Source organism: Citrus sinensis, chromosome 2, assembly GCF_022201045.2.
Source record: "Citrus sinensis cultivar Valencia sweet orange chromosome 2, DVS_A1.0, whole genome shotgun sequence".
NCBI lineage: Eukaryota > Viridiplantae > Streptophyta > Magnoliopsida > Sapindales > Rutaceae > Citrus > Citrus sinensis.
In genome coordinates this window covers 31,025,101-31,044,462 of record NC_068557.1, presented here as the reverse complement: position 1 = coordinate 31,044,462, position 19,362 = coordinate 31,025,101, and the positions used below count along the sequence as shown (strand labels likewise).

The window sequence follows — 19,362 nt, the reverse complement described above, 5'->3', positions numbered from 1 at the left end:
TTTTTAATTTATTTTTCCTTTTTACAACTTTTCTTTCTACTCTTTTCCGTCAAAGCATAAATTAATTAACGTTTGTATATTAATTTTACTTCTCTAGTGAGATCTGTTTGGCTGTTTTCGGTAGAACACAAATAGTTTGTCAACAACTTCAGTGTCACTCTAGTACGATTTTAACTAAGATTTGAATATAATTAAATGCCTGCTTTGAAATGATCAATTGTTTCTACGTACCTTGATCATCAAGTACAGCTATAGCTATCTGAAAATTAATTATATTTCCAAGATTGATTTTGTCAATGATATTTCTTTCATTTTTTTTCATTTTAAGTAACTAAGTTAATTGCAAGTCATTATATATGATTACTATCTTCTAGTAAATTATTTCAGATCATTTTTTTAGGTGGTACAATAGACAACTCGCCACGTATATTCTGGTTAATATATAAGAGCTAAAAAATCGTATTGTAGGAAGTTATAAACAGTAAATGGCATCCTAATTACATGGAGTCGGATGAGGTTCGACATTCACTTCCCATTCACTAGTTTCTTATTTTACGAAAATTCAAGAAAGAAAGATGTGAAAGTTTGATAATCAAAGAACTTCCAAATAATGCTTGCTATATACCCATGCAAAAGGGGGTCCTAATGATAATGCACTCATCTCCCCTTTGTGGTAGGTCTATATTCTATTAGAGAGGTTGATCAAGCAACATTTTTGTTGGTTAATTAATTAATTATGTAGAACACCCTCTTGAGTTCACTTAATTTTCCTTTTTTAATCTCTGAATTTGAAATAATTAATCCGTGTGATAATGGTGTTGGGGCTCATATGTTTGTTCTAAAGGTTCATAGGCAGTTATAATGCATTAATAATATGGTTGTAAATAATTTATAATTGTAAATAATCATGTGGATCTTAATAATAATTATCAGTTTTTAATCAACCAGAGCTTTGGTATTAATTTCTGTAACAGATTGGGCAAATACAAAAATATAAAATTTATGGGGTTGTTGAGCGCACATTTGACATTGTATTATATATTTTTCTGGTATACGATATTTCATCATGTTATTTCCATGCCGGACACGAATGTACAATATGCGCGGATGCATTAGAATTATTAATATATATCCATGCATAAAAGCAAGTGCCAAGAAAGATTAGCTTCCATGCATGTACCATCTAAATTTAACAACAGAAAGACAAAGGTCAGCATTGTTGACTTGATGAACAAAATTAAACGTGCAATTAATTGTAGGTGCACGGAAACGAATTTCAATTTGCCTACACGATGTAGAAAATTGAAAGTTTGAAACTGAAATGCAAAAAAGTCACATGGTCTGAATTGAATTGGCGAAAAAGTTACATGTGTATTCAATTAGTGTCGGCAGAAAGTGGTCTAAAATAAATTGCTGGGCATGATGTTTACGCAAAAAGGGCCTTGAAGCATTCACCCATGTCGTGAGCTCGGCTCAGGTGTCTGTGTCTGCCTTGGGACAAACACTTATCCGTTGCCGTGCCGTTTGCCCAAAACACTTCTTCATTTGTCATTTATTTATTTCCTTTGTCATTTTATATTATATTACATTATTTAATACATATTTATTATATTATGTTGTATTGTATTAACACTATATTATATTAATGTTGTACAGTATTTAATTATACATTATATTATATTAACTTTTAAGTATACTATGTTTATTGCATATTGTATTGCACTGTACTGTATGAATTTTTTAATGATTAATTTAAATTATATGTTTGGAAAATAATATTTATTAGTATTTAGAAAAATATTATATATAGAAATTTTAAATTTTTACTTCAATATTTTTGGTATGAATGTAAATGAATATCATAATTCTTCATAGAACTCTTATGTAAAACTAACAAATTCTAAAATTTTCAATTGCATACATTTAATTTTTTTAGTATTTTCCTAATGCATACCCTATAAAATAAAGATCAAAGCATTTAATTCAATCAAATGACCTTTAAAAAATCAACGTATAAATAAATAGCTAAAACTTATAAGATTTGTTTAAAAGTCATCTTAGAACGATAGTATAAAAGTTTACACATACTACAACATAATCACAAAATAATAAAGTGATAAAACAGCAGTTGCTACTGTAAAATGATGTAATGGGAAGATATTGAACTTTTTGAGATATAAAATCTTGGCTTCATTCCTTGCTTACAAAGTCGGCTAATTTGATTGTGGAAAGATCAACTTTTCTTGAATGCAAATACTTTTAGGGATGTGTTTGGTAGCTTGCGTTACATTGTATCATATTGCACTAAAATACTATTCTGTGATAAAAAGGGACTCAAAAGTCAAAATATAATATGATTCACCTCAAAATCCATTTGAATGAAGTAGACAATAGCGGTGCCCAGAAATTAATGCCTATTCGAATCATAGGAGCCCAAGTCATTTTTTGCTACAATCTTTAATTGCATTACACTGCATTAAAAATGTGGCAAAAGGAGTATAAAAACAATCCCATGGGAAGGTACTAGGTAGTGTTTACATTATATTGCATTAAAATATTATTTATTTTTCAAATTTTAATCATTTTACTTTTATTATTCGATATAATTTTAAGAATTTAAATTTACTAAATATTAATTTATATTTATATTTAGATAAATTTTAATTTTAGTAATAGTATAAAATATAAAATATTAATAAACCTATATTTTTAATAACTAAATGACGATAAATTATTTTAGTTTTATTACATAAAATCATTTTAATTATTTTACTATAAATATGTAAAAAGTACATTAACCACTTAACCATCTATTATTTACTAAAATACTAAATCTAAAAATAAATTTAAATTAAACAACTATATTCGAGATGAATAAAAAAATTAATTCATAATTAAATTTAAAATTTAAAAATATATTATGTTGTGTTATAATATAATACATACATTTTAATTTTATTTATAAAAATTTAATATTATATTGCATTACAATAGAATACAATAATTATAGTAATTATATTATACGATCATTTATATTATAATAACTAATATATAAAGAAATATATTAGAATAAAATATTAGGTAATATTATCCCATAATATTATAACATTTTATTATTTGATGATAGTATTTATTAAAATATTTTTATAGTATAAAATTAATTTATAAAAAATAATTATTTGACAATTAATTTCAAAAATTCATAATATAACATTATAATGTTAATAAGTTTAAATAATATTAATTTAAATGCATCGAAATGCAGCTAGAAATTGTAGCTAAACAAGATAGTCTTTGCATTAATTACCTTTATGCAATGCAATTAAAAATTACAGTTAAATATAGGTTCGTATAAAAATAATATTTTCGTATAGTACAATATAGAATAATGCAAGGAAAAAAAAACATCATTTTGAAAATGGGGGATAATGACCATTGATCAAATGGAGAAATTGAGTGAGTTTAGTGAGAGATACAAAGAGGCTTGAGAGCCTGAGTAGCTGGAGAAAAATTGAGGAAGAGAAGAAGAAAAAATAGATTAAAGGATAAATTTGTAATTTAAAAATGGTATTTTTGATATAATGAATAAAAGTTTCGAGTCTTGCGCAACCGACCAGGTGGGGGCGAAACTTTAAAAATAATTAAACAGATGAGCTTTTGAATTATAAAGAAAATTTTATAATTATGCTGTTGTGCTCTAACAACAAACTTGGACAAGGAATACACCATACACGAGTGTTAAAAAAAAATATATATTTAATTTTTTTAAAAAGGGTAACATTCTTTCTCCTTCCAATTATATATAATTAGATAGAGCCATCATATTATATCCCTCCATAGATCAGTTGAATTGCATCGTATACTTGTATTAAAATAATCAAAATTACCTAATTATATCTTTCTATATATAAGTTGAATTGTATCGTATTAAAAACTAAAATTACTTAACTTTATAAGTATATCAGTTGAATTGTATCAAATTTTAAAAAAAAAATTGCATCAAATAAATGATAAACTAAAACCTAGATTACAGTCATTTAATTATATCATTTGTGTGTATGTTTTTCTTATCTTTTAATTTTGGTCTTTTAATAAAATAAGGAGCTATCACTTGCTGTAAATGTACACTTTTGAAATATATAATGTTTGCATCATGAATATACAATGTTGTATTACATGCCCCTAAATCACGAAAGATATATGAATAGAGAGAATCTTACATGAAGTAGTGACGATAAGGACCAGCAACAAAGTTAAATCGAGCACGACTTTCCCCATATTGTCTTGAAAGATAAATTCAGCTATATATGAACTAATGTATTGTGAATGTGTTTTATGCAATGGTGTTTAGGACATAGGGGGGGGGGGAGGGGGGGGGGGCTCAATTTATAGGGATAGACACCATCAATATCAATGACGAACAAATCTGTTCTTAACAAAAACCACTAATTAGTATCCCAATTGTGTTCAATTTTCTCCCTAAATATAGATTTGGTGATGTTATTAATTAATTGCCTAACATATTGATCAATCTTTTTTCGGCATGAGAAATCAATCTCACACTTAATAGTTAATACCCTTGTTGGGCTGAATATACTACAAATCAGGTTGATCTTTTACCAATGAAAATTTTTAATAAATAAAATGATATTACAATATTTTACTTATATCACATAACATCATTTTAACTATTTTACCTAGATATATAAAAAGTATTTTATTTACTTAATCATTTATTATTTACGAAAATACTAAATCTAAAAATAAATTTAAATTAAACAATTATATTCGACATTAATAAGTAAAAATTAATTCATAATTAAATTAAAAATTTAAAATTATATTAAGGAAAATTATCAGTCATATACCCTTAAATGACACACGTATCAACTATCAAACGTGCTACAACACTTTTTAAGTGTATCACTCGTATACCCTAAGTTGACAAAACACTTCTGCTGTCTACCAATCCGTTAATTGTCGTTTGCAAGCACTGACATCACAAGAGTAATCTAGTCTTTTTAAAACAATGACATGTCATCCCATTTACCTAGTAAAAAATGACATGTCATCCCATTTACCTAGTAAAAAATGACATGTCATATGATATATATTGATAAAAATGACATGTCATCCCATTTATTGGATAATTGCTAATAATTGCTAAAAAAATAGCTACTTTACAACCGAATCTACTCCTCCAAAATGTAACCTAAATTTTTGAAAATCTACTCCTTCAAGCTCCAATTGAAATTTTTTATGGTATAATATGTATAATTGTAAATAATATGTTGTTAATATTTTTTTATGGTATAATATGGATATTTTTTTACGGATAATTGTTAATAATATGTACCATTAATAATTCATATTTATTTAATAAAAAATGTATTGTTAATAACAAAATAAAAAAAAATTGTGTATTGATAATTTACATTAATTTTTGGGGTAAATTTATATTTTTACCTCATTTTGAGTTTCAAGGGCGAAATAGTCAATTTACCACAATTATGTTAACTTTCTAACAAAAGTTAACGGATTGGTGGACGGCATAAGTGTTTTGTCAACTTAGGGTATACGAGTGATACACTTGAAAAATGTTGTAGCACATTTGATACGAGTGTCATTTAAGGGTATATGGTTGATAATTTCCCTTATATTAATTCATAATATAACATATAAATTTTAAGTTTATTTATGAAACTTGATATCATATTTCTTTTCAACATAATGTAATAATTATAATAACTAATATATAAAAATAAATTATATTGTAGTATAATATAAGATTAGGAATATTATAACATTTTGTTATTTGATGATAGTATTTATTAAATTATTTTTATAGTATAAAATTAATTAATTACTAATTAATTTCAAAAATTCATAATAAAACATTAAAATACTAATAAGTTTAATTAATATTAATTTAAATGCAGTAAAATGTAGCTAGAAATTACAACCGAACAAAGTAGTCTTTGCATTAACTACCTTTATGTAATACAACTAAAAATTGGGTTTTCATGATCTTCCTGTAAGATTATCTGGTATTCTTTATTCAGATACTAGCATTGATGGCTTTCTTCTTCCTTTTAATGATTTTATTCTTCATTTTTTATTTTTATGTATTCATATTTATTTTAGAAGATTTTAATTTATGCCCTCCTCCTTATGTATTTTGTTACTTTACTGATTTATATTACAGGTAGGATCCCGCGTAATCCCCAGGCTTTTGATGCTTTAAGAAAAAAATACAACCAAAAATTGCATTCAAATTTGGGTTGATGTAAAAATGAATATTTTCAATACAGTACGATATAATGTAATGTAAGTAAGGCGAAACGCAGACCCCGTAAATTTGAAATTTTGAGTACTCCATTTCAAAGTGGAGGGATTAAAATTTAATTTCCACTTTCGAAGCGCGTTTGTAGTCCAACGGTTAGGATAATTGCCTTCCAAGCAATAGACCCGGGTTCGACTCCCGGCAAACGCACGCACAGTAATTTTTGTTTTCCAAATTTGGCCCAAATTCTTCTAGGGAGAGAGATGGCGCTTATTTACTGTGTCACGAGTGTGTACGTGTGTGGACAATATTATATTTGCCACTAAGATTCAAACAAATATCAACACAAACAAACAAACAAACACTGGAAAGTGGAGGTAGAAGCGGAGACGTTCTGCAACAGAGACAAAAATGGAGAGCTGTTGTTCGACTTGTACCAAATTATCATCGGCATCGCCTTCTCATCCTTGCATCGCCGACTCTCGGGTCTCAGCTTCACCCCCGACTTCCCCTCAATTATCTGTTTTATATTTTATATTTACAATACATGTTTCATGCAACACGTTGTCATTTTCTTGTGTAATTCTAACTCTACCTCACATCACATGCTAACTGTATGCTCCATGTAATAGGTTCAAATGACTGCATGAATTAGTTAGTTGGTGCAACTTTGAGTTTTCTTTTTCTTTTTTCTTTTTTTTCAAAAAGAAAAATTCATTTGTTGGATTTATGGGCGTTTTAATTAATGTATTTATTTAACTGAATAAACTGTACTGCAGGGTTTTGGTAGAAAATTTACGAGGAATTCTTTAGATCATCACTTGCTGTCCTCCTCATTGCCCAAGCCATTTCTTCAAGTTAATAATGCTCGGAACACTTTCCTTTACCGACGCAGCTCTTCTAGGTTTCCTTCAACAGCTTCTAGAGGAATCATATCAGCTGAAGCTTGGGACTTCGGCCGATTTTTGAAAACATTATATTTCTTCAACGGACCCCCTTCTCCTGCTAAGGTATCGAGAGTGTCTTGTGTTCCAATTTTCTTGTTATCTAAAGTTGAATTCTGTTTTGCATTGCCTGACATGGGTTGTTGTTTGGAAGTTTGTTGAATTTCTAGTCGAGAAACTATCTGGTCCATCACCCAAAGAACCGGTGAAGGCCATGGAAACTTCAGGCATTGTCCTTGTAGCTGGAGCCACTGGTGGTGTGGGTAGAAGAGTAGTTGACATTTTGCGCAATAAAGGGTTGCCTGTCCGAGTATTGGTACTGTGGTCTTCTTTTTTCAACTTCTCTTGTTTTTTGAAATTTTCCATGTCTGATATTTGCTTATATTGCATTTGCATTTTTCAGGTGCGAAATGAAGAAAAGGCAAGGAAGATGTTAGGCCCAGATGTTGACTTGGTAAGTTAGCTACCTCTGTATATTTAACTACTCTGGTGGTGATGCTTGATTGCCTATGCCCTTTCTAGATATGCTGGTTGCATTCTTTTACTAAAGATGCGCAATTCACCTTTTATATTTATACCTTTTGTTATTAATGTTCCATCAGAGGTTTGATGATATGAAAAAAGTTTGATGTGTGCGGCAACATGTCTACATATTTTCTTCCATTTTCTGTGAGTAGAACCGTTCAGTTCATCTGTATAATAAGATGAAATGGGGAGCTGGCTTTTATCAAGATCTGTCAACAAAGCTTAGGAAGTTGGTATCCCCATTTAGGTTGATTTAAACTGTAGATCTTCATCAACTTTGACAGTGTTAATGCATTCTCCATCATTTGGCACCAAGAGCTTGGTCATGGGACTCATGATATGGAAAGTTTCTAGTTCGTATTGGCATATAACAAGCCTGTTGTATTTAATCCTGATGGTATTTTTTGTTTGCCAATTTCCATGCTTCTAACTGTGGCTCTTTCTGTGGAATTTCAGATTGTTGGAGATATTACCAAGGAGAACACTCTGACTCCGGAGTACTTTAAAGGAGTGAGAAAAGTTATTAATGCTGTTTCAGTGATTGTTGGTCCAAAGGAAGGAGACACCCCTGATAGGGCAAAATATAGCCAAGTACGTGCACAAGCACTTCGATCATGATATTTATCTAATCTTTCAGTTATTTTATTCTTATTGACTTAAAGGTTACTAGCCAAATATTCCTTTCGGTTTCATTCTATTTAGGTCCTTGACATTTAATCATTATGTTTTGCAGGGAATCAAATTTTTTGAACCCGAGGTGTGAACAAACTTCTTTCTCGTGTCTATTTGCCAGATTTGTCCTTTGAAGAGACTTCTTTTGGATTCACTTGTTTTTTTTTACTATTTGTCTTCTGAGCTACAAAGATGCAGTTGTGACCATCGCTTTATTGATATAAACAGATCAAAGGTGATTCACCTGAAATGGTGGAGTATTTGGGGATGAGAAATTTGATTAATGCGGTAAAGGGGAGTGTTGGACTTCAAAACGGGAAATTATTATTTGGTTTTGAAGGTAGAGTTTTAAGTGATTCTTATTGCTAATTAAATTATTTTAATCTGTTTCATTGCAAGGCCTTGTGTGTATATCCTGTTGGGTTCCCTTAACTTGAATTTTGACTAGAAATCATGACTTAATTTTTCATCTTATTGGATCCATTCAATCTAATGGCTTAGATGTAACACACACACACACACACACACACAGCAGAAATAATCCTGCAAAAGGGGGGTTATTCGGAGCAGGTTCCATTGATTGAAGAATAAGGTAGAGAAAAATAGGAATGTCATCTTTGAGATAATATAGAAATAGATGGATGGGGTGGTCTTCATAGAGCAAGAGTATATGAAGTATAGTCAGTAACAGAAAACAGGAAGAAACTTCATATATTGCTATGGATGTCACTAAACAAGGAAATAGGACTTCTAACAAGGATTCATGAGTATCATGTTCACTTTCTATTACATTCTAACAGCACCTATGGTTTTTACTAGCTATCTGTGGTTCAATTGAAAGTCATCTTTAGAAGAAAACTTATCCAAGAAGCCAAAATTCTTGGCACTGAGGGGTATTAGGTTATCAATGGGCCCATTGATTTGGATTGTTGAGCTTAGTAACCTATTCGTGGATGTTGTCATGTCATGTAGATCTGAATGCTCAGATACCAAACAATCAAATATTCTCGAACATGCCTTCTCAATGAAGGCTAATTCTCTTTTTGCTCAATGTATGTGAATTGAGTTTCAAGTTTTCTTTGATGGATTTTGCAGAAAACAGTCTTAAAGAACTTCCTTGGGGAGCTTTGGATGATGTGGTTATGGGGGGTGTTAGTGAAAGTACATTTCAGATTGACCGAACTGGTGGTGAAAATGGTGCACCAACAGGGCTTTTTAAAGGTTTGTTTTTGTCATTTCCGATTGCCTATTAGTGTTGCTTTGTTACTATCTTTGAGATAATATTAGTAGAAACATTTAACTGTTTTTATTTTTGCCTTCTTGCTTGCTCCTTCAGGTGTTGTTTCCACCGCTAACAATGGTGGCTTTACTAGTATCAGAACAAGGGTATGTTGAAAAGTTCATTTTGAGTTACCCATGTCCCTGTATTATAAATGCCTTACCTTCCTTGCCTTGTGCCACTCTTTCCCTTTTTTTTTTGGGTGTTGCTATTTGATTAAAATTATAAGTTTCGCACCAACTGTTTCTATTGTGGAATAGCTTAACACCCTGTGGAATCTAATTGATTTTGTTTAAGTTAACATAAACCAGATAAGTAATATGGTTGATGTTGTTTCTTTTTCCTTTTTGTTGAACAAACCCAGTAATGGCCCCTCGGTTCTTTTTTACAAGGAATAAAAAAATGTCTTCAATTACTGAGATGCAAAACATACAAAACAAACTGATAATAGTCTATCTTTTGGCAACAGCATAGAGAAATCAATTTTAATGGTTCCTTATCAGGTGTTCTTTCTCTCTTGGGTTTTTGTAATAAACTTAGTAATTTTACATTCCCATGTGGGGGAAAAAAAAAATTGTTTCAGAATTTTGCTGAGCCAGAGGATCTTTCTGCATATGATGGTTTGAAGCTGCGCCTAAAAGGCGATGGTCGACGGTATAAATTTGTTGTCCGTACTAGTAGTGATTGGGATACTGTGGGTTATACAGCCAGCTTCGACACCGTGGGAGGCCAATGGCAATCAGTAAGTACCCTCTTGACTGTTTTCATACCTGTGGTGGATTATTTAGTCCTTAAATCTTTCGTCTATCTTTTTCAGATACGGTTGCCATTCTCTTCTTTGAGGCCTATATTTCAAGCACGAACAGTGTTGGATGCTCCGCCATTTGACCCAAGCAATATTGTATCACTGCAGGCATGTTTGTGCATTTACTATTTTTCTCTGTATCCGACTATGCAAGTCCTTACATGTTGCAAAATTAATACAGCTCATGTTCAGCAAGTTTGAATATGATGGGAAACTAAACCCCACTTTTGTGGAAGGAGCATTTCAGCTTCCTGTGTCAAGCATACAGTCTTATATAAAGGATCCTGTCACTCCCAGGTATAAATGTTCATTTTACATGGCCTATCTTTTATGAGGTTGAATATAGCTAATATATTAGGCAAATACATCCCATGTTAAATTATTTTATTTTATTTATTTATTTATTTTTTGTGGGGGCATCACTTGTAGGTTTGTTCATGTGAGCTCTGCAGGAGTTACTCGACCTGAAAGGCCTGGACTGGACCTAAGTAAACAACCACCTGCTGTGCGGTTGAACAAGGAATTAGGTTTTATTCTCACATTTAAGTTGAAGGTTAAATTCTACTCAATACATATAGTTTGATGATTGTATCTGTCCTTAACAAATTCACTGAGATTTCACGACCTAAATTGGGTTTTGAACTTTCAACATATAAAATTGGCTTTATGTTGCCCTTGCTTGACTTCTTGTGATAAGCTGCAAATATCTCTTTCTAACTCTCTTCATTGAGCAATATCTGAACATCAAGTATACATTCTGTCCTTTTAAACTGGCTTATCATATCCACTTTTTGAACAGGGAGAAGATTTAATTCGGGAGAGTGGTATTCCATATACCATTGTGAGGCCTTGTGCATTAACTGAGGAGCCTGCTGGAGCAGATCTCATATTTGATCAAGGAGACAACATAACGGTATTAAGTTTTATTGGACAATAGTGCACTCAATTTTTTATGATGAACATCCAAAAATTCTAAGAGAAGAACTAACATTGGCTTTGATATTGAGTTCTTGGGTTGGAGATATAAAATTGCTCTTTAAGACTTTAACCAAGCTGTTTTACACAGGGGAAAATATCAAGGGAAGAGGTTGCTCGGATATGTGTTGCTGCCTTGGAAAGTCCATTTGCACTTGACAAAACATTTGAGGTCATATATCTATTAAAGGAATAACTATTATTTATAAGAATGTAGGAAGATGACTTAGTGACATGATTCTTTTTACGTTCCTCCTGTTTCAGGTTAAGAGTACTATTCCATTTAGTGAATCATTTACAGTTGACCCAGAGAACCCACCCCAAGAGAAGGACTACAACATATATTTCAAAGGGTTGAAGGATGGCATTACAGGGAAGGAGAGTCTGGAACAAAGTCCTGTTCCAGTCTGATGCCTTGTGTGCGGAAGTTCCATATTCACACTACACCTTGTAAGTGCAGTTATATGGCCATTAATCTTTTTGGAGGATGAACGGCAGCATATTGCATATTCAAAATTATTTGTTGATTCATTATATGCTTGTTATGGATGTCTAGCTAATGATTTCCTAAATGTGGCATCAATGGCAATGGATTCAGGAGCCTGAGATTTGTTCTATGCTTTATTTTGCTTTTGTATTAGTTTACTAGAACACCGCTAAGGTTTATACAATTTACTGGTTTTCAATTGCAGGAATTTCCCCAAAAACGGAACAAGGTCAGAGGCTCGAGAAAAGTAGAGGTTAGGAAGAGAAATGCGGCGTTAGTCTACGAGAATGTTGTACAGTACTGGTATATAGTTGAAATCGCTACTCATGTCTGAGATGGTGATTGGGTCGTGGTGTGTACATTTCGTGTCAATGTATATGAAAGCATATAAGTAATCCTAAGTTTTTACCAACAGAAAGTAAAATACGAATTTTAAAGCGCACGTGTCTTGCTTTTTGGTTGTGTCAGAAAGTGATGGATTTTCTCCATGGATGCAATTTGCCACGTGAATGTATAGATCCTTAATATTAGACATTAATTCTCCTGTAGTCTTTATCATTACTGCAAGAGAATTCTCCTGTTTGGCATGGTTGAATTATTCAACCATACTCCAAAAGCTAATTTCATTTACATGTACACCGGTGTCAGTAAAGAAAACGAATACTTATTGCTTTGTGTCCTTGCTCCTCATGGCGGGCTGGGGTAAAGAAGAGAAAGCAAAGAGAGGTAGAAAAAAGTGGAAGATGGAGAATCTCTCAATTAGATACACAAAGCAAGCACATCACAGCTGTCCTGGCGCTAATAAAAGTCGAGACTTGTCTGAGCCAATCCCAATCTGCGAGTCTGCAACAGCATATGCTGCTCTGGAGTCAGAGTCTGAGCCCGTGCTTACGTGATTCCCCAATTCCCAATTGCCAGCTGCCATCATCTTCCTTTGAAAAGAACTACATAATCAAGACGCAATAGTCAAAAGAGTGAAAACTAGGGATGGCGATGGGCAAGCCCGCAGTAGATTTGTTATTATTAAATTTAAATTTGTATAAAATTTAAATTGTTAAATTCGCAGATTTGTTATTGTTAAATTCGCAGATTTGTATAAAATTTAAATTGTCAAATTCACTCGTAACTTACAGTGAATTTTAATTTTTTGAAAAAAATTCACTCGTAGTGGGTTTTAATAATTATTAAATTCGTGATGATACAATGTCTATAATAATAATTAAAATTAATATTTTTAAATACTAATTTGAAGGAAAATGTTTTTAGTTTTTTTTAGGTTATTACTTTAGAATGAGAGATGTGTCACATACACACATACACAACTTTGAATCTTTGGTTATTTGATAATTTAAATAATGACATTATTATTTTTATATATTTTTAGATTAAAATTAAATTAAAAATATTTGAAAAAAAATTATGGGTTTAGTGGATATTCATGTGGGTATTCACTAGATATAAAGTTAATACTAAATCCACCTGTATCCATGTGTAGATTTTAATTTATAATATTAAACTCACTCGTAACGGATAAAATTATCCACAACAGACAAATTTTAACAGATAAATTTAGACGAATTTATGGGTATAATTACCATCCCCAGTGAAAATTAAGAAGAAAGGGTGGCAATAGCATTAACAATCTTCGGCGCACTGCTCTGTGAAATTTCTATTAGATATTTAAATAGAATAGATAGCAATTTGGGAAAACTAATTTAATAAAATAAGAAAAGAGAGTAGCCTAGTAGTAGACCTGTAGGCTGTGGTGGCACATGAAGCAGTGTCGGGGTCCCCAGTTGAAGCTGGTGGTTTTAAAGGCCTTGGTACTAGGCGAGGGGAGTTCTGTGATGCTGATGCGGTGTCTGACAGGTCGATGTTACACAAATTCTTGGATTCTGGAATCTGATTGATACGTATTGCTGCGTGCCTGTTCGCCTGGTACAAACTTTCGTCTCTCGTCGGACCCACATGACATTGCCTATGTCATGTCTATCTAGAACCGTCTCATACAAAATATGTGATGGCATGGTATGAGTAAGTTTGTGATTAATTATTATTTTTAAAAATTATGGAATGGTGGTAATCCCCACAAAGCATAGATATGATTTTCCGTTCGACAATATTTTCTTCATTTCATGAACGTAAAGTGCATGATGCAGTACCCAAGAGATGTTAGAAATGTTCAAAGATCCAATTACTATGAAACCTATAAAACGAATTTCTTTTCGTCCATCCAATTAACGTCGTAAACAACCAGAATTGCTATTTCCATCAAAATATTTAAATATGCTAAAATCAACAATTCTGCACGCTCTGCTACAAACAAAATGTAACACGGCAGTTGGACGGATGTTGTAATTAAAGACCCTACACATTGACAAAGGCTAGTAGTCCAACTATCGAGGAGGCAGGTGAAAATTTAAACATATCCTAAAAACAAATAAAGGCTAAAAATATGAAAGTCTCTTGGCGTATTTGCCGATGATGCCCACTACTATCATAGTTTTATTATATAAAATCATTCTTAGATACAAACATCTTCTTTTTTTATTACTGATATGCTATTAAGTTGTGTATTTTAATAGAGTTAATTTTTAATATATTATAAAATCATGTAATTTAATAGTATTAAAAATTAATTTTATTAAATCTCATGGCTTAAAAGTGTATTTATATAAAAAAAAATAAGAACACCCGCAATAGAAAAGAACTGTGTGTGTGAGACGGATCAAGAGCCCTCTGAAATTATACTTAATTTTACACTAATTTTAAACTTTTAAATTTAAAATATATCAACGGTAAGGATCTAATGGATTAAATGATATTAATTTTTTTATTTTTTATAATTTTATCATTAATACACGCTTTCTCTCTCCTCTTCATCCATCTTTTTACCCAATGTTTTCAAGTCCTCTCATTAATCTAAATAAAAATTTGGAAGGATTTTTTATAGTAAATTTCTTCTTTCCCTGTTTCCCAATGTTGTAAATAAATTTCCAATAATGAAAGGTTTCTCGAAGTGAACACACACACACACACACACACACACACACACACACACACATCATGAGTTGCACCATGTGAGTCAACGTAACAATTGTAGTCATATTACTGAGGCATTGATCAGCGGATCTTCAATGTGCATCTTAACTTAAGATAAACAAACTAATCAAATATACATGTCTGTCTAAGATTTAACGGTTGATATAATTTGTATGTATGTATATATACATTATTTGATGAACCCCACAATATTGTTGGTTACGTGGATCATATAACCTCGAAAAGAATTTTTTTTTTTTTTGAATACTGATTAATCATCATATTACTGCATTACACAGATATTTACAACTGCTATTATAGTAGATATATTACACTGATATTTACAATCAGAAATACATGATTGGGACTTATATTATTACATTGAATTCTGTGAAGTACATGCCCAGACAAATAATCCCTTACAGAAGAGGGATGTCCATACTCCACTCGTATTGCACGAGGGAGAGGAAATTTTTGAAATATTAAACAAATAAGCACGTTAGCCCCCACAAATACTTTTGTGGGGGCTTGAACCGCTGCCCTCACAATGTTTGTGAGGGCAGCAGCCCACCACTCCGACCAAGGCCGAAGTGGCGAAAAGAATTGATTATTGATTAAAACCCTATAACAAATACTGATGGTCCGCATAGGAATATGTGCCCTTTACCTACATAACAAAATAAATCTAATGCGTAGGTAAAGTAAAACATGGCTTTCCGTACATCAACTTATTGTTTAGCCAAAAAAGGTTAGAGGTTTCCTCAAAAATTTAGGCACTGAAATTCAAAACATTAATTAAGTGAAACCTCAAATAGTAATGGTACCCACGACCATCTCTATTCTCTATGAATGATTGCATACAGCCATACACGTCCTTGTCACTGTTCCCAGCTCGCATTTTCCCCCCGGAAATTATATGTGAAACACTAGCTTCAATTTCTCCTCAACATCACATTTATAATATTAGTACATACATCTATCATTTATCTTGTTCGGTGTCTCTCTGTTGAGTTCAAATAATTTCCTCTAATTTTGTGTGCGAGTGTCAATGTCAAACTCTGAAGCATCATCTTCTTCTTCACCTAATTCACTAGTACTGGCCGAGTTTTCTCCTAAAAAAATCCAACTGGTTTCAAAGTCCGTATCGGACCGGCTGCTTCAAAAGTTCTTTGATGCATCTGAATATGACTTTGATTATGAGCAAAGTGGATTATGGTCACCTCCCGTTAGAAGAAGCGTTTTTATGAGCTCACCCGGTAGAATTTTCACTCAAGAACAAATGCTTGAAAAGCTTCGAAATGTTAGTACAAGGACGCCCAAGAAGGTTTCTTTCTTTCTTTCACTAAATTAAACATTCAATTAATTTCCTTCTCTAAAGTCTTCTTGTTTTCATTAATGAAGTGTTAATTTTAATTATTAATTAATTTGTTATTTATTTGGCAGGCATTTTTTTGCTTTTAAATCGATCAAGGAAAGCTGAAGGCTACCAGTTTTATCTTAATCACAACCCTACGAATATATGTATGGTTGTTATTACTATTATTTTTTCTAAGTTACTCTCTCTCTCTCTGAGTCTCTGTTGGTGTGGGAGGTGTGGAGGCGGAGGAATGGTCTTAATTTCTTTTGGCTGTTGCTGCTGGGTGATGTAAATAATTATATATGTGATATATCCATGTTAATTTTCATACGAAATTGATTAATCTATTGGAACACATATATTCATTCTCATTATACCTTCCAGTTTCTTTGTAAATTGCAATGTTTAATATGGTTCTTCTTCTTTGTTTATTTATTTATTTATTTTTTGGTTGAAGAGCAGATGGGTTCTAAGTTATGGTTAATCTATATGTTCAACAATTTGAGGCTCGAAATTCTCTGCATAATTATTCTCAGAACATGTGCACTGCTCCTCTCAATATATCAATTCCAGTTGATGAACAGTACCGAGGAAATTTTTTGAGAACTGCATGGGAAGCTGGTAACTGTTCCATTGAAAGAGTGAAAATACAAGATCCTAGGAGTCATGATTTAGGAGACATGACCTAGCTTCTGACAACTGGGTTGTCATTTGTAATTTTCTTTCCCCTGTACAATCGCCAGTCGTGATTTAGTTACTACTGTGTTTTTTCAACCCAGCAACAAGTTTGTTTAAAGGTGCCGCAAAGAATTTGGATCTTTCCCTTTAATTATTATTAGCACATGCAGCACATGGTGGTGATCATATATATTTGTTAGATATTGTAACTTCCCTAAAATAGTATACGTCTGAGCTATTTGATTCCATAATTTTGGTTAACTTTTTGAGTAAATGATTTCATCATGTGATCATGCATGTCATTGGATACTGGTAAATTTAATTTACCGACTTCATCACCCGTCGAGAAATTATCAGAGGACCCATCGAGAAATAATCAGATGACCAAAGCATAGTGGTTGGTGATAAAGGCGAAAAGCAGCGGGGAGATGCTTCATTTATAAGTTATCATTTCATGTGCTCTCTCTAAAGACGACATAATTTCTAGAGCAAGTAAAAGTAAATAAATAAATTATTTCAAAAAAAATAGAAGTGAATAAATTAATGCACTCGATTGGTCATATGATGTATTTATTTATTGGGTTTTTGGAAGTTACACTTAATTGTAATTTACAATTAGATAAAACAATGTTAAAAATAAATAACAAAACAACGAGATCAGATGGGGTAGTAGGTCAAATTTGTCTGGCTGAATGTAACTTGGGAAGACTATTATTTACTAACACTTCCACACAATAGTAAGTATGTGTTCACAACAGAGCTTTGTAGAAGTATTCAGGCAAATAAGAACAATATTGTTTAGTAAAAATAAACAAATAAATAAATAAGAATAATATTATTTTTAAATAGAATATTTAGAATAGTAGTACATAAAAAATTGCGGTGATAGATTGATGACAGATAATAGATATAGATTTTGTATTTTAAGAAACTATTTTTTTTAAATGAATCAATGAATCTAATAATTTTCTTTGTGGAGAAGAGAGTAAGAAATTTTTTTATTTACATTTTTTTAGATTATAATGTTTTTAATAGAAATAAAAAAGAATATTAAAGTAAAAAATTCTAACATTAAATAGTTAATTTTTTATAGAAATTAAAAAGGCAAAAAAAATTATTTATTTTTCTTGGAAAGACTTTTAGTGGATGAATTAATGGTTAGATAATATTATTAATTTTAAAAAGATATTTATTAATTGGAAAATTATTTAGAAAATATTGAAAAAGTATACTTTCTAAAATATTGGATCTTAGATAACTGCCTTATTCACCTAAACTTAAAGCCACCCTTAAATAAGTAGTGCTACATATCCTAAATTTTTTATCCCAAAAAACTCTTCCAAATTATATGACATTTATTAATTAGTTGGTGAGGATAATATAATTAATTGGTTTGGATCTTCTAAAGAATTACTAATCAATTAATGAACAATATCTCATTTGGGATAGAATTTAAAATAAAAAATTTGAGATGTCTGATATTACTCCCCTTAAATATATCATATGACCCATATGAATCATCACGTCACCAACCCTTCCATGGTAAATCATTATTGTTACAGTTTACAAAAGAAAGAAAAAGCTATATAGATGATATGACCACTTGTTGAAACTATGAATTACAGCCGTGCCCAATGATAATGATTTTAAGAATTTACCACACTGTTGGACTTTAGTGAGATTTACCATCAGTGATAGACTCCAACAATATTTACTAATATATATAGGGATCTAAACGATATTTTACCTCACCGCTGACTTGAATGATATTTTGAGTGAGGGTAGGCCATAATTGGGCCTGTCGAACAGGCCTATACGTTCTCTTGCTTTGTGTCAAATGCTGGAAAGTAAGGCCTCAGAGAAGCCCAAAAGCTCTCCGCAGCCAGACAGAAGCAACTGAACACATATCTATTGAGTAGAAAATAGAAATGATTTCTTTTAGAATCTACCCGTCAATAATTCAATAAAGTATTTTTACACATCTTCATAATTCGTAAGACATTCAAGAGAGAGATAAGCACAAAAAGTTAACTACTTATAGAAACATTTGTCATTTGTGGTAAACGGCTACATTTTAAACGTTGTCCCCAAGAAATGTCCGAATCTTTGAGAAAATTTTTCACTAGCAGTTAAGGTGAGTGCATATTTGGTATCCAAATTTGAGCAAGAAGAAGACTATTGGAGGGGATAGATTTTGTAATAGAGGCCAAAAGATAAATTTATCAAGATTCTTCTATATTTGATGATTTTTTTTTAAAAATAAAATAAAATAAAATAAAACACCTTCAATCTTCAACTTTACTCTAAATTTCCTC

General features: G+C 31.5%; 1 protein-coding gene and 1 non-coding gene across 2 annotated transcripts; both read left to right on the top strand.

The window, feature by feature from the left end:
* Positions 1 to 6,421: 6,421 nt before the first annotated feature.
* On the top strand, positions 6,422 to 6,493 carry TRNAG-UCC (transfer RNA glycine (anticodon UCC)). The gene has a single exon. It is a non-coding gene; the product is annotated as a tRNA-Gly (tRNA).
* Positions 6,494 to 6,601: 108 nt separating this feature from the next.
* On the top strand, positions 6,602 to 12,508 carry LOC102627312 (hypothetical protein). The gene is made up of 17 exons (XM_006467549.4): positions 6,602 to 6,769; positions 7,063 to 7,293; positions 7,382 to 7,543; positions 7,631 to 7,681; positions 8,209 to 8,343; positions 8,486 to 8,509; positions 8,653 to 8,764; positions 9,520 to 9,645; positions 9,761 to 9,810; positions 10,287 to 10,445; positions 10,521 to 10,616; positions 10,690 to 10,805; positions 10,938 to 11,061; positions 11,308 to 11,421; positions 11,575 to 11,655; positions 11,748 to 11,933; positions 12,176 to 12,508. Exons 1-16 carry the CDS (start codon positions 6,695 to 6,697, stop codon positions 11,892 to 11,894), a joined length of 1,803 nt encoding a protein of 600 aa, XP_006467612.1. The 5' UTR covers positions 6,602 to 6,694; the 3' UTR covers positions 11,895 to 11,933; positions 12,176 to 12,508.
* The last annotated feature ends 6,854 nt before the right edge of the window (positions 12,509 to 19,362 follow it).

Coding starts and splice junctions, on each gene's coding strand:
- LOC102627312 (XM_006467549.4), top strand. CDS start 6,695: ATGGAGAGCTGTTGTTCGACTTGTACCAAATTATCATCGGCATCGCCT. Junction 10,446..10,520: donor TGGGAGGCCAATGGCAATCA/GTAAGTACCCTC, acceptor TATCTTTTTCAG/ATACGGTTGCCATTCTCTTC. Junction 11,062..11,307: donor TTCTCACATTTAAGTTGAAG/GTTAAATTCTAC, acceptor CTTTTTGAACAG/GGAGAAGATTTAATTCGGGA.